This window comes from Leptosomus discolor, chromosome 6, assembly GCF_034619465.1.
Source record: "Leptosomus discolor isolate bLepDis1 chromosome 6, bLepDis1.hap2, whole genome shotgun sequence".
NCBI classification, from domain to species: domain Eukaryota; kingdom Metazoa; phylum Chordata; class Aves; order Leptosomiformes; family Leptosomidae; genus Leptosomus; species Leptosomus discolor.
Window position 1 is genome coordinate 17,276,493 of NC_141396.1, and position 26,641 is coordinate 17,303,133.

At 36.6% G+C, this 26,641-nt stretch overlaps 1 protein-coding gene across 2 annotated transcripts in view; it reads left to right on the plus strand.

The window, feature by feature from the left end:
• Window positions 1-24,701, plus strand: part of KNDC1 (kinase non-catalytic C-lobe domain containing 1) — a 65,100-nt gene extending 40,399 nt beyond the window's left edge. The window contains exons 10-30 of one of the 2 annotated variants that reach the window (XM_086466751.1): window positions 1,652-1,810; window positions 2,153-2,230; window positions 2,858-2,933; window positions 3,111-3,273; window positions 3,372-4,216; window positions 4,317-4,461; window positions 6,045-6,136; window positions 8,297-8,697; window positions 14,061-14,154; window positions 14,270-14,367; window positions 14,638-14,849; window positions 18,457-18,570; window positions 18,973-19,120; window positions 19,385-19,564; window positions 20,684-20,899; window positions 21,214-21,296; window positions 22,542-22,692; window positions 23,106-23,228; window positions 23,332-23,391; window positions 24,029-24,186; window positions 24,470-24,701. In XM_086466751.1, the coding sequence (XP_086322877.1) occupies window positions 1,652-1,810; window positions 2,153-2,230; window positions 2,858-2,933; window positions 3,111-3,273; window positions 3,372-4,216; window positions 4,317-4,461; window positions 6,045-6,136; window positions 8,297-8,697; window positions 14,061-14,154; window positions 14,270-14,367; window positions 14,638-14,849; window positions 18,457-18,570; window positions 18,973-19,120; window positions 19,385-19,564; window positions 20,684-20,899; window positions 21,214-21,296; window positions 22,542-22,692; window positions 23,106-23,228; window positions 23,332-23,391; window positions 24,029-24,186; window positions 24,470-24,701 (3,828 nt within the window). Of the gene's footprint in view, window positions 1-1,651; window positions 1,811-2,152; window positions 2,231-2,857; window positions 2,934-3,110; window positions 3,274-3,371; window positions 4,217-4,316; window positions 4,462-6,044; window positions 6,137-8,296; window positions 8,698-14,060; window positions 14,155-14,269; window positions 14,368-14,637; window positions 14,850-18,456; window positions 18,571-18,972; window positions 19,121-19,364; window positions 19,565-20,683; window positions 20,900-21,213; window positions 21,297-22,541; window positions 22,693-23,105; window positions 23,229-23,331; window positions 23,392-24,028; window positions 24,187-24,469 lie in introns of both variants that reach the window. The other variant, XM_086466749.1, reaches the window with a different exon arrangement.
• Window positions 24,702-26,641: the final 1,940 nt, after the last annotated feature.

Here is a 26,641-nt window from a genome sequence, read left to right on the forward strand (position 1 = left end):
GTAGCTTTCTATTATGTAACAAGAAAAAAGAGATTAACTAGTATGTACCTTGTGCCCATTGAGTTGTTTGAACTTAGACATAGCAGTCATAAATCAGAAAAAAAAAGTCATTAAAAATCTACTAAAGACAGAGTTTGGCTTTCTGTAAAATTATGTGTAACTGGAAAATGTTTATATATATATATATATATGCCCTCTTTAAAGTTGCTTTTTGTTCTTAAACTGCTTTGATCCAATGTGTGGGTTTTTCAGAGGCTTCAGAAGTTTAAACTAATCCTGAAATATAATACAGCAGTTTCATCAGACAGTAGAAATCGGTAATCTTAAAGTCTTTATGCTTTATTTTTTTCTTTAGAAAATATGAAATAATCTTCCTTTTTTTTTCTTCTACATTATCTATAGAATAACCTGACCTGGTTTTTTTTGTGTGGTGTTTTTTTTTTTTTTACTTTTTCCTAGTTATATGTATAACTTTTTGGTTGTTATGGACATTTAGTTAGAATTATGGTGTTGGAATCAAGACTGTCATGCCAGTCACAACAGCTATACTACCTCAGCAAAAGGAATGTTTTTGAAGGATATGCTGGATGGAATGGCAAGTTTTTCCTAAATAAATAAATTTAGGTTCAAAGCGTGGTCCCATTGACCTGTTGGAATTCTGAGCCTAAGGGGAGAAAACTTGTTTTGTTTTGCTGGAGCTGCTTTCTCCTATTTCAAATATTTTTGTACCTATTAGTACCTTTTGTTCAACAGTTCAAATGGCTCTCAGGTTGTTTTCTTTACAGTGAACTTCCTTGTTACATTGTGTTGATTGCTGTTCACTTTGCTCAAAGGACTGCTAAACAACGTTGTTTGATAGGACCACATTTAGTACTGTGCTTAAGTTTCTGCCCCTTGAGCCTTTTTAGTATCTTTCAGAGGCAATGTGAAGAAGCATGGTGCTTTAACTTTGTCAAAATTGCATTTGTAGTACTAACATATGTAAACTAAGTATTAAGTAGACTAAATCTAGCTCAGCCTGAAAATAATTCTTCAAATAAAACAAGGAAGCTTGTGAAGATCAAGTACTCTTCAAGGTCCTTCATCATGGCAATTTCAGTCGGTCTAGCTGCAGGTAGCACAGTAATTGCTAAAATAAATACACAATACCTCGTTCTTCTGATAAGTGTAATCTTCTCTGTAAAATATGACTCGTACTGCCTAGCTTGTAATTACTGTGTGCCATTTACTTGCTGAATTATCATCACCTTTTTTAAGTAAATTGCAGCTGGCCAGGTTTTATGGTAGATCTCTAAAGCTTGCAGCAATCTAAGTTGTTACATGAGAAAGGTGGGTTTAGAACCATTCTGAAGAATTCCTTTTTCCTGAGTAATTTTCCTAGACAAAGGATAAGACCAATTATGTCTGTTGCTCCAACAGTAGAAAATTCACTACTCTTATTGGCTCTGCACACGTAACAGCTAGTTTTTGAAACAGGCTGGGATTTTCATCAGCATCTTCAAAAGCCAAATGCGATCTGTACTTCGGAAGCTCTAGTCATGTGTTTTTGCGGGGAATGAAGGGAATTTTTGGATAATTTGCTGGAATTGGTTTTGAAGTGGAAGTGTTTTTGGGTCTGTCTACATTTTCCTGTCTCATGTTGTACCAATAGGTCTGCATTTATGGAGTTGCTGCAGTTCTGTGGATGGCTGCAAAATACAGTGTTCCTGCAAGTCACAAACTGGCATTGCCAAGAAAATTTAAAAAACTACTTCTGGATATGGCAAGAAAAAACCCTGAAGAAAGACCTTCTCTAGCTGATGCAATTAAGGTTACAAGATTTAAGCAATTTTATGTGAAATCTAGTTGTGTCTAAAGTATCATTCTAGTGATTTGAATATCAAAATATTAATTTTTTTTTGGTAATATACTGATACCTAATTAAATTGTAACTAGTCTCATTAGGGTTTGTTTTCAAAGTTATCTCCTTAGGGGTACAGAGGGGTGTGTTTTTAATTTATATTGGAATTGTCCATAAGGTACTTGGAATAGGTTCAGAAGACTCCCTAAACTTAGATTAATTCTAAGTTAGTATTTATATTGACTTTGTCCCTGTCCAAGAGTACCTCACTTGATTGAAAGCTTATTTACTGACTGAAATTTTTTTTTTTAGACATGCAATCATTATTTACTTGAACAAGGCATAAGCAGCAAAAGTATTTTGGCATGGTTGAATAAATCTGTCGTTAAGGTAAGTGTGCCAACTGCCAACTTGTTTAATTCTCTACATTTTTTCAATTAATTGTGTAAATTGTATTCTGGTAAGATTTTGTCCCCTGCAAGTATAGTTAATTTTTTCTCTTTTCTTTTTTTTTTTTCTTAATTTGTTTTTAAGTAGTCTTTAAGTATTGCTTTTTTCTTGCTGTTAGAGTGGTCACTCCCTGGGTTTTGGTGCCCTGATTCCCCAATCTGTATGGGTAAAGAACCAGTGACTTAATTTCATAATCTCTTTCATTTACCACCCCTCTTATCAGAACAGAAGGCATTAATATGTAATTGTTGTGTTCTCTTTGTTTCAAATATGTCTATATAATGCACCTAGTGTTCAGTGAATCCATGGAACTCACTTTGTTCAAAACTTCAATTGCCTGAAAGTTCTGATTTGAAACAGGTTATCGAGATTTGCAAACAGTTCTACCAGTCCATAGAGTTTTGTATGCAATTTGTTTTAATTCTCTACCTTGGCATGACTAGGTTGTAGCTTTACAACATTCTAGGTTTATGTGGGCGTTGGGGTTTTTTGAAGTAATGTGCTAAGCAGAATTTAAAGAAAGAAAATGCTAATAAATTCTGTTTGGACTTCAATTTTTATTGTTAGGCTGTTGAGGAAGGTCGTGCTGCTTTTGAATTTAAAAATGAGACACATGAAATGGACCCTTCAGAGTCAAGCCTAGGTAAGCGGTAAGACTCTGACATGTTTACTTTGGTTTAGTATTCTCTGGATCAGTTCCCCATGTGAGATTTTCTCAGTCAGGTACGCAATTTTTTTTTCCTGTCTAAACTGATTGTTATTTACCTTGCAGTTATATTTTACACATTGTTCATCTTTCTGACTGTGTTTTTGTTTTTAGGATTTGTGCCTATTACCAGTGAAAGTAAACTTGTAGCAGTTAAAGGACCAGTACCATGCCAGATTTCTCTAAATTGTGAGAAAGCTACATTACCTGTTGCATTCACTTCTCCTGCAACTCACTTTAAGCCTATCATTCTGCAACAAAATGCAAATATAACAAAGTTAGTATATCCTAAAGCAGAAGTTGTTAAACTTGAGACTTCATTGTTAAATCTACTGGAATTGTCCTCAAAAAAAATAATTCTTTGTTCCCTTTCAGAAAGGTTCACACACTGGTTTCTGAGCAATTCAAGAAAGAGACAAAAAAAGAAAAACACATGGACCACAGTAAATCAAGATGTTTAAAGGACTCTGAAAGCCTTGGTACTGAGGACACAGATGTTGTTGAAACTGCACCTGAAATACCTGAGTGTGGTTTACAAGTTCCAGGCCACTCATCCCAGATATTTTCAGAAAAGCGAAAGTCAGGCAATGCATTTACTTCTATAATTACGTCACCATTGCCATCTGATTCCTCACATACTCTACAGGGAAAGAGCACTTTATCTGAAGTTCCTTCTAGCTCCTTAGCTTGTCCTACATCTCCTAATTTTCTTCATATAAATAACATCATTCTCAAACAGGACTCAGAGAAAAGAGTTTTGACACTTGTACCAGTACATTTAGCTGTATCAGAGCAAATACCAAATAAACCTCTTCGTTCAAGAATTGCTTATGATTGCTCTCATAGTTTGCCAGTGCTACTTTCCAGTACTATTGCAAGTTGTAAAATAAGCACACAAACAGGAAATGATGCCTCGCTTTGCAAAGTGCAAAACTGTGAGGCTACTAATACACAGAAAAAGTTTGATAAAAGTAACACAGTTATTCAAACCACTGGCCAAGAAATTGAGTGTGCAACCAGTGTAGACAATACTTTCACTGAGCAAGAACACACATTATGTACCTCAATGAATCAAGACGACTCTTGTCTCTCTGATGTTGAAGTCCTGCCCCAGCGGAACAGAACAAGTGATGCTTTACTACAGGAAGTGATTCACCTTATACAAGAGGAGTTTGCATTTGATGGCTATCTAGAGAATGGAGTTGAAGTTTTTGATATGGGTACGTTCATTTTCTTCTGTATATTGGCATTGCTGTGTAAGAATATTGTTACTAATGTTTTTCCTCTTTTGTTTCTGTCTCTGTCATCTTTTTAAACAAGGTAACTTCATTTTAAACTTAAAGGAAGTTAAGTTTGGTATGTTCTCTGATAAAATTTGTGAGAAGTTTTGTGATCTCTACTGGGATGAAAAATTACTGGAGAATCTCTATCAGGTAGTAAATGGAGAAAGACCTTCACATTTATGGTAGGTTTTTTTCAACTCTTTCCTTTTTTCAATTCAATTTAATGCTTTTCTTGCTACTCCTAGAAGGAGGAAAGGATATGCTGCTTCTCTTCAGGTGTCCGTACTTGTTTCCTGCGAACTGTTAATTTCCCAGTCTATTCTTCATGGCTTTCCTCATAGTAAATAGCGCTTAATGGCTTAGCAAAAAATATTTTCTACTAAGCTTGTCTGTAACTCCATCTTAGGATAGTTGAATAATGGAAACCTAATTCTGATCAGTATTATTTTCAAACATTGATGGGGAACTTCATAGTCTGTTAGAAAGAGGCTCTTTAATCAGAAGTGAAATATATTTTTCTTACTGTTCAGTTTGCTTGTTCTGTGTGAGTTTAGTTCTTTATACATCCTTTTGTTCTAGTTGCACCTAAGAACAAGGAAATTAATTTAGCTTTGCTAGAAATGTTTTACTTAACTGGTTTAGTTTGAATCAGTGTTGTTCCTGGCAGTCTTTTGCAAGTAGCCTGTTAAGTGAGAAAACACCAGCTTAATTTCTCATTTTTACTATTACATCTTCAATGACACATCTACCTGAAAAATAGTAAAATCCATTGTTGTTTTGTTGCAGCCTCCAAATGTAGCAAGCTTATGAAAGCTATGTATTGAAGGCTATTGTAAACAGTCATCAATTTATATCTGGAAGTTATATATGGGGTTTTTGTCTGTTGTGGTCTGGAACTACAAAATGGAAGTTTTGACAAAGAAGCCTTGTTGATACGGTCTTGAAAAACTTCGGTGCTAAGAGATGTATAATCCCTACATCAAGTTTCAGAAAGAATAGGCTATGACCTCTGTATATCAGACCCTGACATGCTGGACTGTTTCCCATTTGGGTTGGGATGTTTAAGGAGCCACTGAAAACTGGTTGGAGTTTAGCCTCTTAATTCCCCAGAGTTTAATGTTGTGGTAGGAGAAACTTGAGCTGTTGCAGCTGAAGTACTGAAATATATGAAGAGGTCATCCTCTATATGAACTTTTGTTACAAAGTAAAATTTTTGAATGTGGGAGTGAAAAGGAAATCGTCATTTATTATCCAGTGTAAAAATACAGGTCTAGCTTTTAGATCACATGTGAGAACTGCCTCAGAATATCTCTGACACACTGCTTGCTTAGCATTCTTTAGACAAAGAATATAGCAGTTTTCAATTGTTACCTTCTTTGATTTAAAATTATGATTGTTCTTATTAGGCATGACTTAGAGTTGGAGGTTGAATCCCGAGTGAAAAACCCATTACAGTAATTGGCAGTCTAAGTTATACCTGGAGTTATGCCCTCTGTTTGTATGTGTTCTGATACTTCTGTTGGAATTTTGCCAAATGCTGTCAGGGAAAATCTCTGTGTCTTACTTAACTTGTGCTTGAAGGTCCATTTGAACATTTCTTTTCTTGTAAAACAACTACTGAAGCTGAACATGAACATCAGGAGGTAGAGAAATGCTATTAAGTCCTTCACATATATAGTAGAATAATTTGTAAGATCTCATTTTACAGATGTAAATATAAAAGTATATGAAACACTAATTTTACCTAATCTTCTTGTATTTCCAGTGTAACTGAGGCAAGTGATTCAAAGTGTGGCAATGTATTCCAAGATCTGAAGAAATCTGATATCTTTTTGTCAAGCAGGGAGCAGACAGAGGGTGAGAAGGGACTTCATGTTCTTAGATACATGTGTGTGTGCTAGGAATCTATCAATGACACAAGTTTTGAGAGATTAGTACTTTGAGTGTGGCTTCAGGAAAACACTCACCTTAGCACTTATCAACATTATCAATGAATCTGAACAATGCCTTGGGGATCTGTTGTCTTTCATATGAAGCTTGCATGTGACTAGATGTCATTGAGTGGGATGGCTGTTTCATTTACTTTCATTTACACAGATGTGTTTGTTGAAAAACTCCCAAAATCTGAACTGCTACGTATGGTTTTCTTGTGTTCATCCAGTAGATGTTCTAGTGACATGCTTTAAGGTAGGGAGAGTGAAGGGGGACAGTCGTACTAAGTCAGCTCCACACAACATAGCAAGCTTAGCTAGGCAGAGAGGAGAGCTTTAGAAAATGCTTACGACTCCTTAGGTGTTACTGAAGAAGTTGATGGCTGTGTGACAGATCTGGTCCTAATTTGTTCACTAATCAGAAATCATAGAATCATAAGGTTGGAAAAGACCTCTAAGATCATCAAGTCCAACCGTCAACCCAACACCACCATGCCCACTAAATCATGTCCAAAGTGCCACATCTACATGATTTTTAAACACCTCCAGGGATGGTAACTCCACCACTTCCCTGGGCAGCCTGTTCCAATGTTTGACCACACTTTCAGTGAAGGAATTAAACTTAAAACCAGGCAGTAAATAAACAAAATGTATTAAAACAAAAAATGGTATTTTCAATAAAATTATTTACAAATTCTGGGGAAGGGAATTGTATAGAAATCTAGAAATTGAGTTGGTTTTGCATTTAAATGGGCCTTTTTAACTATTCATCAAAAGGGTTTCGTGAACAGGTAAAATAGAATAGTCTTCACATTTCTCCTGAGAGTTCCTCTGCTTCCCTGTTCTATCTGCTGAAGTGCCTTTTTAAAGATAGATAGCAAAATGTACAGTGGGTCAAATGATTTGTTCATCAAGATAGTTTTGCCTTTTAATCACAAACTTGGTTACAGGACATCATTTCAGGGCAGTCATTGAGGTTATATTAGTGACTGTTTGTACTTCAGTGTGGGTTTTGCATTTTTCTTGGCATACTTTGTGATTGAAGGTTTACAAAATACTCCATCTTTCAGTAACTAAACTCAAAACTGAGCTGAGACTGGTAAATCCCATTATAACAAAACCATTAACCTTTCTAGGCTTGGTGTATTCATGAACAGTTTATGTTTGGTTGCTATTGTACCAGTATTTCCTTTTTTTTCAGGATAGTTCTGCCAAGTTTCAGCATTTAAACTTGGTTACTTCTCTGTTTTGAGCAAAGTTAAACTGTGTGTTTTTTACAGAACAGCTTATACTCCTATATTAACTTTTATGGCAAAGCATAAACTTGTAAGTTTGCACTTGACTACTGGCATTCTGTGTTATAATTTTCCATTTTGACTCAGTGTGGAGCCAAATTTCCCATGGGGTATGTGATTTCTTTGCACCAGTAATGTAGGTCTGTTTAACGCCATGGTGGCATATCTAAGCCCTGGAGGGTTGCTGAAGTGAAAAGGGAGACTTCTGGCAGGCATAAAATCTCTTGTCAGCATCATACCAACTTTGACTGTCATCTCAGTCCCTTAAGGTTGGTAGTAGCCGTCATAACTGCAAAGTCCCATGATAGCTCAAGGGAGTGAGTCCTGTAGGAGTAGAAAGTTTAACATCTATGTCCTCTTTGTCTGTATCAAGTATTCTTGACCTCTATGTATGGAATAAAAGCTTCAAGACTTAAGGATGGAGAAAACCTCAAGAGCTAGTCCTTTTAACTAACGTGTGCTCAGGTCTGACATATTTAACCTTTGTTTTAAAGTTTCTGTACAGTGCTTTGTTTAAACATTTGTTGCATGTGCACAGAAAATATTTTGTAATTTTCAGAACTGTATTACTTAACCTATTGCTTAATAGTTCTGAAATGTCTGTAACCTTTATCATTTTACAATGTGTAGTTGAGAAAAAGAAAGCGTAGAGCCAAAATGAGCATCTGACACCGCAGTTACAGCACACAGGTAGTCTCATAACTGCGTTTTGTATGTGTAGTGCTTAAGTTCAACAAAGCATGCGTTGCAGCACATGACTGATTTCTTTCCCCCCCATACACCCTCTTTAGGAGAAGGGGAAGCAACCTTTGATGTGAAGGCTGAGCGTATGATAAATACATCATTAGCTGAAGTGGATTTTGAGTCACCTTTGGATAATAGTAAAAAAGAATTGAGACTGCAGAATACTGTCCCCACAGAGAAAGAGCGACAATGTTTACAAAGCAATGGCTGTTGTATTGGTCCAGGCTTTGCAGAAGAAAATATAGAGCCAGAGGAAGAGACAATGATAAAGGTAGCTGGAAACAGCTACCTTGTGTCTCCTCATCTAACTGACTTTCGTGGCTGTAGTCCTGGTTGGAGCAGTGCATTTTATGGAGCTGAATGTTTTGATTCAGAAGTTCGTAGTTACATGAGAAACCTTGGAAAGCAGAAATCAAGTGAGTCACAAAATATAGATGCTAAAAAAGTGGTGAGTACTTTGATTTAAAATCATTAAGATACCTCTTGCTGTTTAAAAGTATGACAATATTTGTTGTGTTATAGTGAGTTGAAACCTCCTTTCTTCTTTTAAGTACTGACCCTTAAGTATTCTAAAACCCTCAAGATTTGTGACATCTTATCAATAAACCAGGGTAAGGGTAGTATTCCAAAATAAAGAGCACTGACATGAAAATAATAATGCTGACCTACAACTCATCTTCTCTTCCTGAAGTTGACTGGAAAAGTACTGTCTGCTGTATGCACCAACCCCATGGTGGTAATCTTACAGAAAAGAGCTAAGAGTATGACTATGGTGTGTATCACAGGCTCTCGAGATCCTCCCTGTCGTGCTCTGAGCCCTTTTCCTTTGTCACGGTGAATTCCCTGATAGCTTCTTACTGTTTGCCGGCAGAATGTCAATTATTTGCTCACATCTTCTCTTGGAGATGATTAATCTTCCTGTTGAATGCAGCCTCGTGCCTTTTAAGCAGTTTAGGGGGGCATGGGAGAGCATGGTTAGGGAGGGTGGGTTGTTTTAGATTAGCAAGGTCTTTCATTCCCGTAAGGATTGTTTGCATTTACTTAATGTTTACATTTGTGTATCTATCTGTAACAAGCTTCAGTTTGTAAATATTTTTGTAAATATTTCAAGTATAAAGCCACAAAATAAGGATAATATATGAAACTGTAGACACCTGTATGGTTGCAACTGGTTCATGGGAAGGAAAAGGAAAAATTTAAGTAAATGAGTTATTAATACTGGAAGACTGATTAGTATAGGGACACATGGAATTTTCTTGTGTCCCGAGAATGGTTAGTTGTCCAGTTTGTATAGCCTTATTGTTTCTGCCAGATACATGTTTAATAAAGATGAAGCAGGAGTTGCACTGTGTAAAAATAAACAAAAACTTTTTAAAATTTTTTTTATTTAGGACTGTCACTCTCAAAAATTTCCATCTACTGAAAAATTCCTATTTCTAATCCTGTAGGGCTGTTTAATTCCTTGTAAGCATGCCAGCCAGATAAAAAATGGGCTTGCATAATCTCCCTTACTTGATGGAGTAATTCTTGACTGAAGAACAGATTTTTCACAAGTAATGAGGTTTTCATAAGCATCTAAACAAAATTTTCTGTTCCAAGAGGCAGTCTTTTTTACTTTGAGATTTTAGACTACTTGGAAATTCAGTTTGATTCAAAAGGCTGAATTATCTTCTGAGTTCTTGGCAATTGTTTTCTCTATTTAACAGGCATAGAACAAAAATTATGCAAGATTTATGGTGCTTACAGTCTGCTTTGGAATTTGCATATGAAATTAATCCATTCTATTATACATTGCTATTATATGCATTAATGCGTAAGAACTTGGCTAGCCCAACAACTGTACAGGAGGCTGGGCGGAAAATAGTCGTGAGGTGTCTGTAGGAAAACTATATTGCGTTTGTGCCCAGTACATTCCACTGGAGGAAGTTTACTGTGGATACAAAGTGTGATTTGTTCAGTTTAGCAATTAGTAAACAAGTCATTTAGAGAACAAGAGAACGCACATTCCGATAGCTGAAAAATATGCATACTACTCTGAGGATAAGTGAACAAATCTTTCCTGCGTTATCTAAAATTAGTGTGAAATCTTAATAGCTGGACAAAATTTAGACTCTAATCTTACTCTGTAATGCAGAAATAATGTATGTGATCTGGACTGCATATGAGGCCAGGTGGACAAACAAGAATAAATAATTATTTGCAGACAATAGAAGCTTGGTATCTTATATAAATAGTCTTCCTAATTTGTGAGATCCCTTTGTGTGCAAGTTGCAAGGAATAAAATTATAAACTGTCATCTTCAATTATGAAGTCAGATTCAGTTTATATTCCACCATTCAGAGAAAAAAATTAATGGAAGATTAAATACGCTTGTACAGCATAGGAATGTTCTGAATGCATTATAAAAGAAAAGTTAATTTTCACAAACATGTATGTGTAGATCCATATATTCTCTGTTGTACTGTCATAAATTATTGGCATTTGTGACTGTTAATGCTGTTAATGTGTAAACAGTGAATAAGAGCTGTACAAATTTCAAGGGAATGATGCACTGTCTGAACCAAAATACTGAGAAAATAAAATGTCTCAATGTGAAAACTAACATGAGTTTTCTGATAAAGTAGAAGTTCAAAAAAGTTAATTATTCTAGTTGCCAGCCTTCTCACTGTAAAATCTCCAGGAGAACTATAAAGTCCAAAGGAAGGCTTGTGAGTGGCTGTTTTGAGCAGGAAGGTGGTTTGAGTTGCAGGAAGAAGGTTCTGCAAGATAGAGCTGCTTGTCTCCACCCTATCCTTCTTTAAATCATCTGTTAGTTTTATTTCAGAAACCAGTTCCTTGATTAATCGTAGTCCAGTTTTCATTGTCTAGCAAGGATTATGTCAACCTGCTTTTTCCCCCTAAGTCTCTGACAGATTTTTAAAAAGTCAGCAATAAAATTGAGCTGATTCTATATCTTTGCAGTAAAGTGCGCTAAAGCAGTGTTTAGGAGTTGCTATTTCACAGAGTGAATGCTTAAAGATAGGTAAACATTTGAGCTTGACTACGTTTGTCCTGACTTAGTGGCACTACACTTTCATAGGGATGGGTCTGTCTGGTAAGTTCAAGTCTAGTCTGCACCTGGAACTGGGTACTGAATGAGAGGCTAACCACACAACAAATTATGGTTTTGGAGACACATACACCTCATTAATACACTTATCTCTCAAATGAAAATACTTGTATGATTCAAATGTTTCTTTATTCACCTTCTAAAACTAAATTCAATTAAATTTATTTAACTTTTCAAATTTTGTATACCTGGAAGTAGGTTTGAGAACATGCAGGTTCTGAGAAACTCTGAGTGCCGGAACATGTAATTATATTTATGACAGAGTTTAATATTCTGACATAAAAATAATTAGCTCTTCTGTTTTTCTACTGGAACCTGTTTGATATTGTCTGCACCTTAGATAGGTTGTGATTTAGTATGATGCAAAAAATAAAACTTTTTTAATATGATGAACAGTATTAACAATAGGATTAACCAAGCTATTATGATTCCAAAAAAATGGTAATATGTTCTCTTATGTTTGGAGGGAATGTGAAATAGCTAATATAAAAAATAAAATATTTATGGATCAAGGTGACACTGTCAAATGTCATAAAAATAATTAATGCCTTACTGTGTAGGTGCTTATCAGATAGTTCATTGGGGTTCTTAAGGTCAGTAAAGGTTAACCTGCATTTAGAAAAGTTAGTCCGTAGGCAAGCAAGCATAGTCTCCTGCCTCACATCACTGCTAGTTCAGGAGCTGCTGATTTTGCACCCTCATACAGAGTGCATCCAGGCAAACCAAACGAAGTCCTTGCAGCAGAGCTGCCATTTCTTCAGGGGGATGTCCAAGTCTGTCCTCGCAATGAGAAGAGCTTTTTTTCTGTAGTCTGATAAGCTGGCTTCAGTTCTCTTGCAGCCCCAAGCCTTCAACCTTGGCCTTTGCCCTTTTCCTCTTTGCCTGCACTAGGTTTCAGTTACCCCCCAGATCTCACAAACTGCTTGTAAGAGTCTCCACCAAACTTCAGTGCACCCAAGCTGTGACTGGGGTGTTTCTAGTGAAGGCCTTGCATATTCTGGACAAAATTTTCTCTTTCCCATTCCTTTTTTGTTTTCCTTTTTGCCAATATTCTGCATCCTTTGGTGGAACCACCCTTCAGCATGTAAAAAACTTATGCTTGGAATTTGCAGTTTTCCCAAGTAAAAGAAGTCACGCTATCATTACTTTGTTCCCTAGACTAAGGGATGTTCTATAGAAAAGTGTCCTGACAAATTAAATGTACTTTAGAGGGAGCAGAACAGTTGACTGTATAGTTTCATCAAAAATGGTTGTATTTTTGAGATAGATATATATATATACTTACCAAAAATGGAAGGTGTAGTGGAATAGAGTGGGAATGTGCTACTGACTTAATTGTTACTCATCTGAGGTTATTTAGGAGACAAACCACTTTGTCCGTCAAATTCCAAACATCAAAAAATGGCCACTCTGGTTCCCTTTCTGTGTTCGTAGTCTCTTAAATCGACTTGGTTTCACTTCAATTTATGAAACAAAACCAAACCTCTAAGTAAAAGCAAGCAGTTTCCAATTCAGAATCTGGATAATAGCTTTTCTGTGCTTTCACTATTCTCTCTGTGACATCTATGTAGCAGTAAGTCTTTTAAAAATCCACAGGGCTTTTGTGACTTTTGCTGCTAATGAACTATGTCGTTAAACCTTTTGAGCTTTTCTGAAAAAGTGGCAGGTTTTTCTCAAACTCAAATTAATTTCTAGTAAGTCAATCCCATTAAAGCTAACCTATTTACCAATCTGTTGTTTGATATGTTAGCTCTGAGCTATGTGTTTTCTGATCATTCTGCTTGTGGGAGTTCTGTCTGCTGCATTCAGTGAACTTACTCTGTTTAAAATGCTGTTTCATGTAACTGGGTCACTGGTAGTTAGCTTAGGACTGGAGTGGAAAAGCACAACACACATCATGTTTGTTGTTTCTTAATAAAGCAGAAGCTGAACCCAAAGTGGATGGCCCATTTTCATTGGTTGGTAAAATAATGAAACCTTTGATATGCAATCAATTATAAATGTCTACATTAAATTTTATATTATTGTGGGAAGCCTGATATACATTCATTTCTATCCATTTCTTAAGTAATATAATTCTATAGAATTATTTTTTCAATTATGTAAAATGTATAAATGTAAAATATGTAGGCTGAACTTCAAAATTTATGTCCTTTATTTATAGAGTAGTTCTCCTGTCTGTCTTCTGACCTGATTGTATAATATAATGTAATTATACTTGTTTGGAAGCCATTTCTTTCAGTCAAACGTTCAGTTCTTGCTGCAAATACAAGTCAGCTGCCTAACAGCATTTCTGGGGTCTGCACTGATTTCAGAATGTATCACTTTCAATTCTGCATGACTTCTGAGTGTAACTTTAAAATGTTCTTGAAAACAACCAGTTAAGTGCAATTGTGACTAAAGGCATATTTATATAAACAGATTTGGACAAACTTCAATGTGATCTCATCATATGCAAACAAGCCCCAGTTTTTAATTTGTAGAACTGTGGCATAACTAACGCTTTTCTGGGGACAGGTGGTGCCTGCTGTAATGTGCATGTAAGGACAGGTGTGAAAGATAGGGGGTTTTGCTGGTTAATGTCATTCTTGTCTGTTTGGAAGTTCTCTTTTTCATACAAAATAATTCTCTTTTAAAACTTCAGTTTCCTACTAGAACTTTGCATTTACCAATCTAATCATAACCTTTTTCTCTTTAAACAGGAACTGGAACAGTTGCTAATGATGGAGACGAAAAATTACAGAAAGACCATAGTTTTTTACCAGAAACTATTGCAGAAAGAAAGAAGCAGCAAAGGTAAGATTATAGCAACTTCCCAGTAGTGAAATGGGCGCATAGTACTTCTAAGGATTTTTTTTTTCTGTAAATCAGAATCATTGATGTTCTTATGCTGTGTGTTTTAAATCTAAAGGTCCTGAAACTAAATCTATGTTGCCCAAATTGAGAGGACAGCTACAGGAGATGAAATCAAAAGTGCAGTTTCTTGAACTGGTAAAGAAATATGTGCAGGCAAGTCAGACTTTATTTTGCTTGTGTTCCACTTGTCATTTCATTACTGCATCAGTGTAGTTGGCTGCTCAAGTCAGTACATGAAATGTGAAATGTTTTGTGTCAAAGTGCTAAATTAAGTAGAATCTAAAAGAGTTCTTAAAATAAAGGTAATTGCTACTAGTATTGTTTAAAAAGGAATGTGAAATGTGATTTGGCTTTAAGTTGACTTGACTGCATTTTGTGTGGATTTTCCTCTTTATTTTTTCATGGTTTTGCATCTTTGAGCAGATCATGTATGCAGAGCAGTGGGGTGTAGAATCCTGTGTGCTGTCTACAGTCATTCACAACGGGAGAACTGACACCATGGATGTGGCACCTACAGATGAGTCATCTTTGCTTCTTTACTATAACACAGAGAAACACCAATGTGATAACCAAAATGGAATAAGAGTTCTGCAGGCTGGTACACCACTTGGTTTAATGGCTTATTTATATTCCAGGTGTAGTATATTTTGCACATCCTTAATTGGGAGTGGGTTAAGGCATAGTAGCTAATTCAGGGAAAAAATAGTCTTCATGATAAATTCTGGTTACTCAGCATTGCATAAATTCTCCTCTCTTTTGTATCAAGTTTAATGTTATTTCTGTGAACACTTATTTACATAAATAGGCATGGAAATGGCAAAAGACAATCTGATAAGAAATAAGGCAAACTGCTAAGTTTGGATTTGATTAAAACTTGAAACATTTGATAATAAATCAAAACCTAATAACTTTAAACTTTTTTATCATTTACTTGTTTGAGGTTTTGCTCTGATAGTTGCTATGGAATCAAGGCTTTATGTTACTGCCAGCAGTATAACAATGCTTCAGAACATACAATTTGATAATTTTCATTAACAGGATCTGGATGTGAAAACGTATAGGTTCTGTTTTACAGATTATTGCACCAGTCCCTGGGGACTGATCGAGATGCAGGCTTGTTTCAGAATCACAGAATGGCAGGAGTTGGAAGGGACCTCTGGAGATCATCTAGCGCAACCCCCCTGCTAAAGCAGGTTCACCTACACCAGGTTGCACAGGACTGCATCCAGGCGGGTGTTGAATATCTCCAGAGAAGGAGACTCCACAACCACCCTGGGCAGCCTGTTCCAGTGCTCTGTCACCCTCATGGTAAAGAAGTTTTTCCTCATGTTCAGGTGGAACTTCCTGTGCTCCAGTTTGTGCCCATTGCCCCTTGACCTGTCACTGGGTACCACTGAAAAGAGCCTGGCCCCATCCTCTTGACACCCGCCCTTTAGATATTTATAAGCACTGATCATCTTCATAGCCCTCTGTTGGACTGTCTCCAGTACTTACCTCTCTCTCTTGAGCTGGGGAGCCCAGAACTGGACACAGTACTCCAGATGTAGCCTCACCAGGACAGAGTAGAGGGGGAGGGGAACCTCCCCCAATCTGCTGGCCACACTCTTCTTGATACATCCCAGGATACCATTGGCCGCCTTGGCTGCAAGGGCACATTATGGCTCATGGCCAACTTTCTGTCCACCAGAACTCCCAGGTCCTTCTCCGCAGAGCTGCTTTCCAGCAGTTCAACCCCCAGCCTGTACTGCTGCACAGGGTTGTTCCTCCCCAGGTGCAGGACCCCACACTTGCCCTTGTTGAACTTCATTGCGTTCCTCTCTGCCCAACTCTCCAGCCACCTCAGGTCTTGCTGAATGGCAGCACAGCCTTCTGGTGTGTCAGCCGCTCCTCCTAGTTCTGTATCATCAGCGAGTTTGCTGAGGATGTGCTCAGTCCTTTTATCCAGGTTGTTGATGAACATGTTGAACAAGACTGGCCCCAGTACTGATCCCTGGGGAACACAGCTATCCAAGGCCTCCAGCTGGACTCTGTGCTGCTGATCACAACTCTGAGCTCTGTCCTTCAGCCAGTTCTTAATCTCGCTGTCCACTTATCTAACCCACACTTCCTAAGCTTACCCATGAGGATGTTGTGGGAGACAGTGTCAAAAGCCTTTCTTAATCCACTGCTCTCCCCTCACCCACCCAGCCAGTCATGCCAGCATAGAAGGCTACCAGATTGATCAAGCATGGTTTCCTCTTGATGAATCCATGCTAACTACCCCTGATAACCTTCTTTTCCTCCACGTGCTTAGCGATGATATCCAGAATGAGCTGTTCCATCACCTTTCCAGGGATGGAGGTGAGGCTGACTGACCTATAGTTTCCTGGGTCCTCTTCCTTGCCCTTTTTGAAGATTGGAGTGACAGTGGCCCTCCTCCAGTCCTCAGGCACCTCTCCTGTTCGCCATGACCTTTCAAAGATGATGAAGAGCAGCTTAGCAACAACATCTGCCAGCTCCCTCAGCACTTGTGGGTGCATCCCACTGGGGTCCACGGATTTGTGGGTATCCAGTTTGCCTAAATGATCTACAACCCGATCTTCCTCGACCAAGACTCTCTCTTACCTCCAGGGTCTGGGACTCCTGAGGGCCGGCCTTAGCAGTGAAAACTGAAGCAAAGAAGTCATACAATAACTCTGCCTTCTCTGTGTCCTCTGTCACCAGGGTACCCACTTCATTCAGCAGTGGGCACACATTTTCTATAGTCTTTCTTTTGCTGGTGGTGTACTTGAAGCAGCCCTTCTTGTTATCCTTGACATCCCTTGCTACCTTTAATTACAGGTGGGCCTTGATGTTCCTCGTTGCATCCCTGCATACCCTGACAATGTTTCTGTAATCCTCCCAAGTGGCCAGTCCCTTTTTCCACATTCTGTGAATGTCCTTCTTCTAGGAGCTTTTCCAGAAGCTCCTTGCTTATCCGCGCTGGTCTCCTGCCTCCTTTGCTTGATTTCTTCCAATCTTGTGCTTGGAGAAAGTGGTGCTTGACTATTAACCAGCTCTCTTGAGCCCTCCTACCTTCTAGAGCCCTGTCCCATGTGATCACTCCAAGCAGGTCTTTGAAGAGGCCAAAGTTTGCTCTCCTGAAGTCCAGGGTTGCAATCCTACTTATTGCCCTGCTTCTTCCACACGAGATCCTGAACACCACCATTTCATGGTCACTGCAACCAAGGCTGCCCCCAGCCTTCATATCCCCAACCAGTCCTTCTTTGTTTGTTAACACAAGGTCCAGCAGCACACCTCTCCTCATGGGTGGCTCCACCACCTGTGTCAAAAAGTTACCATCAATGTTCTGTAGGAACCTCCTGTGTTGCCTTTCCAGCAAATATTAGGGTGGTTGAAGTCCCCCATGAGAACCAGGGCCTGTGACTTAACCAGGGCTTAGATGAGGACAGAGATGTCCTTCAACCTCTAACTAGGGTGAGGACAGTGTTATTTTAAGGCACCTGAGCCATAATGAAGGATGGAAACTGCCTGAGAGACTCTATCAGACTTGTGCCACTGTAGTGGGAGCAACTTCGTCCCAGATACTTCTCCCAGCTCATCCTGACTCTGAGACCCAGTTACTTATCCTGCGTGCTGCTTTTCCTGGTAGTTAATATTTTGCACAAGGTGAACATTGTTTTGGAATCAGAGCTCCCATGTTCATCAAACCTAAACTTTCATGGTTAGCTGTAAGCTGTCAGGGACACATGACAATTAATCTGTGTTAACACATTGAGTGTGTGTGTGTATAAAAAAAAAAAACAACCCCACACTCATTATTAATGGGTGTATAAGTAGTATATTCTGTTGTTAAAGCAACTACTGCTCTAATTAGAGCTACAGGAAATATTTTCTTAAAATATCTACTTTTTATGCTGTTACTATAATAAAAATCTTTTTAAAATACATCAAGTGAGGTGACAGAAAAAAAAAATATGTTATTCCATACTATTTAGAATTTAATTTCTGATAATAATAGAAATGTCATAGTGGTTCTTCAAAATTGCAAGTAGAGAAACTTCTTTTTAAACAAGTTATACTTTAAGTGTTGGCAATCACAATATTTGATGTGTAAAAATACAATAAAAAGGAATCAAGGGTTTGAGAATTTTAAATCCCTATTAATTCTTTATATTTTGAGGATTTTTTTGCTGTTGCTGTAATCTAATGCAAGAAGAAAACGTGTTCTTGCTTGTCTGAAGTTTTTCTTGTGCTTCACAGAAATGCATTTTTAGAAGGTTATGTACAGCAGTTTCTCTACACATTTCGCTATTTCTGCACGCAAGAAGAATTTTTGCAGTTTCTTATTGATAGAATCAGCAGCACTTTATCCAGGTACAGTAATTTCCTGTGAAAAATATTATCAAAACACAATTGACTTTTCCTCTCAATGGCAAATAACTATTTCTGAAAAGAACTACTTAATTCAATTCAATTTTTATGTTTGTTTTTGTGAGACTCTTGATAAGTGACAAACTAGAGCAAGTGCTATATTTGGCAATGTGTTACTGCTTTTTTTTTTTCTTTTGAATCAGTGTCTTACTTTTGCCTGTTGTTTGGTGATGGGTTGTAAGTACAGCCACAGCTTTGTTTCCCTAAGGCCATGGATTCTAGAGACGTGAAGCATAAGAATTTAAGATAGTGCAGTCAATACCAAATAATACTTGTGGTTTTTCAACACTTAAATTGGAATTGGTACCAATTTTGGTGAAGTAAGTCCCTTTTTCTTCTCACCAGTGCGAGTCTGGATCCTTCCACATCACTTACCAAAATATGTAACCGCAGTTTCTACATCCTGCAGGCTTGGATTGAAGACTGCTACAGTGTAGACTTTGCAACAAATACTGATCTTTTGTGTACCCTAAAAGAATTTATTTCTTCCAAGGTAAGCCAGAATTTCAGTAGAAGCTTTAAGGAAAAAAAAAATTAAAATCAGTTGAAGTCAGTTATGGTGTATGTAAGATTGTTATTACAAAAAACTGTCCTAATTACAAATAAAGTAAAGTAAAAGAAAAATAATTATATCTTTGGCAGCTATGCTCAATATGTCTGTTGTGGACAGACACAAATATTACAACTATATTGTGTCTTGCTTATAACTTATGGGAAATTGAGTTCAATATTCTGCCAACCTGATTTGCATTTACAGGTTGCTCCATTAAACGGCTATGGTGAGTGCTTGTTGGCATTGCTTGAGGATGCTTCTGTCAGGAAAAGTGGAAGTGCTCATCAGTGCTCCAGCATGGACACATGTGAAGAAGAGGGCGAGGAGGACAGAAAAACATTGCATTCTCTATGTAAAAAGCTCTCAGAAGATGTTTCCAGAAAGGCATGTCTTTTCTTCATACCGTGCTATATGGACATTCCTATATATTATTTTCTGACAAAAACTAGAGTATCCGGCTTAGGGTCTACACCCTGATTTAGTAAAATTTATGTACCTGCATTTTAAATTTTCTTTTGAAAGTATGTAAGGACTAAACAGTTCTGTAACTGTGGAAGTCATCTTAAGCCTTAATTGCACTCTGTCAGCTCTTTCAGTAATAATAGATCAGATAACCAAAATTTTGAGAGGAGTTGAACTCTTCATCCTTGGTGCTAGCATGTGACTCGTTGTTACTAGGAAACATTTTCCCCCTTGTCAAACATCAGTACTTTTTATTAGGCGTATGTCTTTGTAAGCCTATAAATACAGGGAAACAGTGGAGCATGAGGGGTTTCCTGCTAGAATGTCAAAGCTTGTAGCAAAAATTTGCCTGAACTTTTGTCTCTATTTGCTGGTTCATATAGTGCTAGTCAAAAGTAACCCCAGAAGCTGGAGCATACTGTAGGCTTTTCCTGAAAAAAAATCTCTCTACAGCGACCAAAATGATATGTGGAAATCAAATGTAACAATAATGTGGAAATCAAATTTAGGATCAGCCTCTTGATAAAGGTGTAGAATGCCATGGGATGTAATGGGAATTCAACTAATAAAGGGCAAGGAGACTAGAGAAACATGGACTTCTTTTATTGTCACTGCATCATAATGATACAGGAATGTGGAAGAAAGGAAAAGAATGGAAAAACAAGTATTTCTTTGGAAAGAATCTGTTTGATTCTAAGCAAAAAGAATATAAGAAATAGTAAGAGATAGTAAGAAGTAAAATATAAAACTTCAGAATATAAACTATTTTATGGCAGAAAGCTTGAATACACAGAATTTTTGATTGTTGATTGAGATCTGATAACCTCCTGCCCAGACTCCATCCACAGCTATGCGTATTATATTAGCTTAAAATAGCAATGTTGGATAAACCGATTAGTGTCTGGGCTAACCTTGAAGATTAGCGGAAGAGTTTTGCATCCATGAAGGTGTTTCTCTAACAAAAAATTCCAGAAAGTTAAATCAAGAGGAGACATAATGTTTGCTTTAGAGAAGTTGTAGCTTTACTCTTTTTTTCTGCAGAACTTTTACTGGAAACTTTCCAAAGGTATGGGACCAATTGCACAACATCAGAGAGAGCGGCTGTACACTATTTCATCAGTTTTGCCAAAACCATGCTATAACAGTTTTACAGAAGAAATTCCAGTCTCCTTTGCTAAAGCAGATGAAGTGGGACCATATCTCTTAATAGAATACAGTGTGCAACAGCTTTGTTGTCAGCTGACATTACTGCAGCAGGTACAAAGGACTAGGTTTACATGGAAGTACAAATAATGTCTATCTTCTTACTTTATAGTTAGCCTCCTTTCTCTACTGTTTCCCACCCCTGTTTCAAGCTTATTTCATAAGACTTTGAATTAAAATAAGCTGGTTTTTTCTTGCAATCTCTACAGTAAAATTTAGAATGGCTAATTCTATTCTTAGGCTGTGATCCCTCTGATAAATTTGCTGAAGGTAGGGTGGGGAGGGGGAACCTCTGTCACTTTTATCCCCAAGCATTTTGGAAGAACTGCTGGATCTAACAACAGATATATCTTGCTCTTTTTATTTAGGAAGTATTTCATAAATGTCATCCAGTACACTTTCTAAATTCAAGAGCACTCGGCGTTAAAGACAAATGTGTTGCTGTCCAAAAGTAAGTTGCTTATTTTAACTGTCCTTCTGTTCTGTTGATGCACAATATCTTCCTGTGTCACACCTTTAATACATCCAGGAAGAGAGAAACGTTTGAAATACTTAATCTCTTTTCAACAGACTAGATAGTCTTTATGTAAATTTTTGAATTTCAGATTTTATAGTTGTATATGTACCTATGGCAGATAAGTGGTAGGTCAAATTTGTAAGATGTCTTCTTTGAAATCTAAAGTGGGTCAGGCCAAAATATTTCTGAATACTTATATTAGAGGTATTGCTTCAGAGGTTTTACTTTTGTCGTAAAAAATTGTAGTGGTTTCTGAAACAGGCTACTTGATAATGCCTGTGCATATGTATATAAAATCTCATAGACCATTACAGAATCACGACTAGATGAAGTTGGAAAAGACCTCTCAAGATCGTGTAGTCCAGCCCCCTGGCCATAAGCAAGGTCAGCTAGAGCAGGTTGCCCAGGTTCATGTGCAGCTGGGTTCTGAATTACTCCACAGCCTCTGTGCAATGTTCATTTTGTCCTGTTAGGTAGATGAAGTATCAATATTCACAGATACATAAGAATTTTCCTATAGTTACTAAAGGGGTTACCAACCTATTTAAATTACTTACTCAATGGTAATTAATGTTTTCACCCAGCCACATGGACCTAATTATACTTGATTATGGTCTACTTCTTAAATACTCAGTGGATTCAGCTAGCTTCTAATTAGCACTTGTTAATTACACTACCTGTAGTAGGACTCTTCTGTCGAAGGATAGGGAACGAACATCTAAAGCAGCTCATCTTTTACGGATTGTTAAACAGCAGAGGCTAAATCAGCTGGATTGTACTGATTTGGGGTTCAGGCATGAGAAACAAGTTGTGTGGTGCCACAAGGCGTAAGGCTTGATTTCTTACATGGCTGCAGCTTTTAGTGAGTTTGGATTTCTGTCTATCATGTTGTCAGATTGGATGGTTTGTTTTATTCAGTGACAAGTAGTGAAGGTGTTTTTATATGCAGAAGTGTATACTGCATATGCCTATCTTATCACATGTGATTATCTTGTAATTATAAGGAAGAAAAAGTAACATAGCTCACTATGTACTTTGTAAAAGATCATAAAATCAAGATTGCAAGCACCGCAAAATTATTTTAAATTGTTAGAAGTCGGCATCTTCACAATCAAGATTTTCTTTGAAAATCCAATGTCAGCGTGAATTATTTTTGCCTTTTTTCCATTCTCCCCACAGAGCTGTTTCTACTGAGACAGTTTCAGTTAAAGTCTGTAATCTGTTTCTGTCAAAATGTGTACAAGACCAGTACCTTCTACAATTATTAAGAAATGCAGACAGTATTAGTACCTGGGTTGCTGCTGAAATTGTAACATGTCACACATCTAAGGTTCGTCATTGTTTTATTGTATTATTAATTTTTTTTTTATTGTATTTGAGTTATGTGGTAAAGCTGCAAGAAGTATTCTGAAATACACCTGTGAGTGGGCAGTTAACAATTTTGTTTGTTGTCACAAGGAGGGTCTTGGATGTTTTGTAGTAGCAGGTGTTAAAAACTAATAGAATGTAAGAAAAGGGTTGCCTGAGGAGAATACATGTCAGACATTAACAAGGACACCTCAGTGACAGAAAAGATAAAACTTTGTGTTGGAGGAAAATGTTATTACAGTCAACGATTTTGATAACAAATTCAAAAAGAATGTGAATTTCTTTTTCTTCTCGTTTAATTCTGTTGTGTAGATTTACCATATATATTTGGTATTTTTATATATATATATAGTATACCTTAATTATTTTTTTCAGCTGCAGGTGAGCTTGTTATCAAAATTTCTTCTTATAGCAAAATGCTGCTATGAACAAAGAAATTTTGCTACTGCAATGCAAATCCTAGCAGGCTTGGAAAATCTTATTGTACGACAGTTACCAGTAAGTTTGGGACTCTGTTCTGTAACTATGTTGCTTAATGTAATCTTGTTTCCAATATGGACATTAACGTGAAAAACAAAAATATGTTTTGTTCTATTGTAAGGCCTGGAAAATTTTACCTGCAAAAGTAGCTGAAATAATGGAGGAACTCAAGGCTGTCGAGGTATCGTATAAAGTCTTTAATGTAAAAATACTTCTTTTGAGATTGATAAGATGCAAAATCTGCTTAAATGGGTGCTTTTGCAGAATTAAAGCCTTAATTATTACTTTGTATTATGAAGGAGATTTTAATTCGATTTAAAACTGTTGACTCAATCTGAGAGTTTACGTTAATTTTCATCTCAGTATTTCTCAAAAATGTATCTTGTGTGACTAAAAATCAAAAGAAAAACATTTCAAAGCAAACTAGGACATTAGATGCACTTTTTCTGATGGTTTGTGCAGGAGCTTTGTGACTGATCTGTTTTGAAAAATCTTAATTGTTTATTTTATCACAGGCATTCTCTTACTGATCTATCCAATTTTGAATCGTAGAGTGAAGTTCTAAAATGTAATTTGGTCTGTGATTTAGAACAATTAAAAATTATGTATGGATTATCTTTTGATTAAAGTTGCTTACTTTATTTCTGCACTTTAAGATGTTTCCCACCACTTTAATTCGCTGGTCTTCAGCTGCAATGCTAAAAGTTAAAATTCGTGACAAATAAATATGTAGTGCTAAACACCTGAAGTGGAGAACTTCTTGTAAAACTTGTCGTGATACTTAAAATGAGATTTATCTGTGTGCATTTTTAAACCAGGTGTTTTTAAAAAGTGACAGCCTGTGCTTGATGGAAGGAGAAAGATTCAAAACACTTCCAACAATTCCATCAGCCCATGTTTTGGCTATGCATGTCCAACAACTTGAAACTGGAGGATTCACAATGACAAATGGAGCTCACAAGTGGACTAAACTTAGGTAATTAAAATTATTATGTATGCATGTCACCTAACTTTTTAAAATAGAATATTGTCTAATGGGGTAATGAGAGCTGATGCAACATTTCACAACAGTTTTAAGTAGTTTTAGTCCTTTTGACAACTAAAAGGACATATACTATAGAAGAGAATGCTTGACAGCTATGAATTTGCTTTGAAGTTTGGGGGGTTTGGATTTTGGAGGTCTGTTTTGTTTTGATTTTTTTTTACCACCAGCAAAACAAACTAATATTTTTTTTTTTTTTACCATATTCTCTTTCTAGAAATATTGCAAAAGTTGTGAGCCAAGTTCATGCATTTCAGGAGAATCCTTATACATATACACCAGATTTCAAGCTGCAGTCTTACCTCAGGCAAAGAATAACTCGTTTTAAAGATGCAGACATTTCTGCCTTGGCAGCTGACAACTGTGCCAACTTCCATCAGATACCAGCAGAAAAACACTCTCGAAAAATTCAGGACGCACTGCGCAGGATGAAGGCAACGTTTCAGTAATTATTTATATTTCATCTGTTTTATTTCAAGTGTAGATTATAAAACTGGATTTCATCTCCTGGACCAATTCCCAAGCAAATACTTAAGTGACTTAATTTCAACTCGAGATAGTATTTTATATTTCTTAATATGGAATTATAAAATGCTGACTAATGAGATTTGAATCCCTGGCAACTGGATGACAGATCAAAAGAATAAAAATAAAGATAAAAGTAAAGAGAGAGTATAGATGAAAAGGATAATTAGTTTTGTCACTGTTCTTTAGCATAAAAAATAATTTGTCCACAAATATCTAAAAAAAATACTATGGAAGTAAGTTAAAATCAGAGCTTCTGTTGCGAAGTTGGCCTAGGAGAGTTTGAAGTGTAGTTCATTAAACGTTGAATATATTTTTATATAAACATAGTACACTTGTATCCTGTCACTGTGCATATAATTCAGGGACACAGATCCTCTGCTATCCTTTGACTTGTGTGTCTTGTTTTATGTTGTATATTATGAAAACTATAATTGACTTAAATAATTTGCCCTCTTTTTCCTCAAGAATGCTGAGGAAGGAGAGGAATGCTATGCTGCAACTTATTTTGTTTTGGTTTTGATGTCATTGAACTAACATGTTTCCTAATGAAAGTAAGGTCTGAATCTAAATATTACCAGTTTATTGCTCTGCTTCTGCCCTCATGGCCTTGTGAAAACAGTAAATGTGAAATTGCTTTTTTTTCTGTATTTGGCACAAGAATCACGTTGCCAATTTGATTCTTTGTGTGTACATTTGATTATGACTTTTGCTCCTGAGGTTGCTTTTGTAGATTGCAATGCTCCAGCAGCATTAAATAGAAGATAACTGTGTGAAATTTGGATCTGCAACTTGTAAAAGTTTGGTGCTAACCTATTTGTAGAGCTTACACTTACAAGACCTTCTAAATGGCAATGAAATATGATGCTATTGCTAGAAAGTTTGTTGAGCTACCCAGGTTTATGCAAGGCCAGAATGTTAAGGCTACAAATTAGTTATAAATACAAATATTTCTACCTAGGGAACAATGATAGTGTTGGAAGAGAAGTGGGGAAGGGCAAGAAACAGCTAAAATGAAGTCTGTCCTGAAAGTGATTTGCTAGAAATGTGTTTAAAAAAAAAAAAAAAGGGAAAAAAAAATTTGAGAGCTGTGAAGAGCAGATGTGAGCTAACTGTCTTGGCATGTTTTAGTGACAGAGGAAGACAATGATGTAAGAAATGGGAAAGTGCACATCTCTAGTATTTTGCAAATTATACTATTGTGTTTGACAGAAGTGCATGTGCACATGTTAAATTGTAGATTTTTCAGTGTTTAAGAGGAAAGCTCCTCCTTTTCTCATGCCAATGTTGACAATATATACATTGCAGGCCACCTGCTTCTCATCTTTCTCAAACACAAGGTATGTCCATACTTTCCATTAAATACCTCAATTACTTTTTCATACTAATATATTAATACCAGACTTAACTTTTGTGCTCTTATTGGTTTAACAACTGGAGAACTCCATCTTCAACAGGGTTTTCTTGCATTTATTCTGCTTTTAAGATGATTTATTTTGTTATTTACCATATGTAGGTTTAGCATGTCGTTAGTTGTAGTGTTTTGACTTACCCTTAAGGAAGTAAAAGATGTTACTATTTCTCTAAAAATTTCCAAATGTGAAAACATTTTCTTTATCCCATCTTTATATAATACAGTGATTTAACAATGTTGATGCTAACCTTATCTTCAGACATACATTTCACATATTTGATCTATATGCATTTATTTTAAAGAATTTTTATTAGTAATTTGTTTTTTCTCAGTTAAAAATTACCATTCACTTAAAGCCACGCCTTGCCTTTGAAAGACAGTAAAATTTAAAGTAGCATAAGCTTTACTAATGTAAAGAACTCCATAAAACTTGCTAATCACATGATCTTA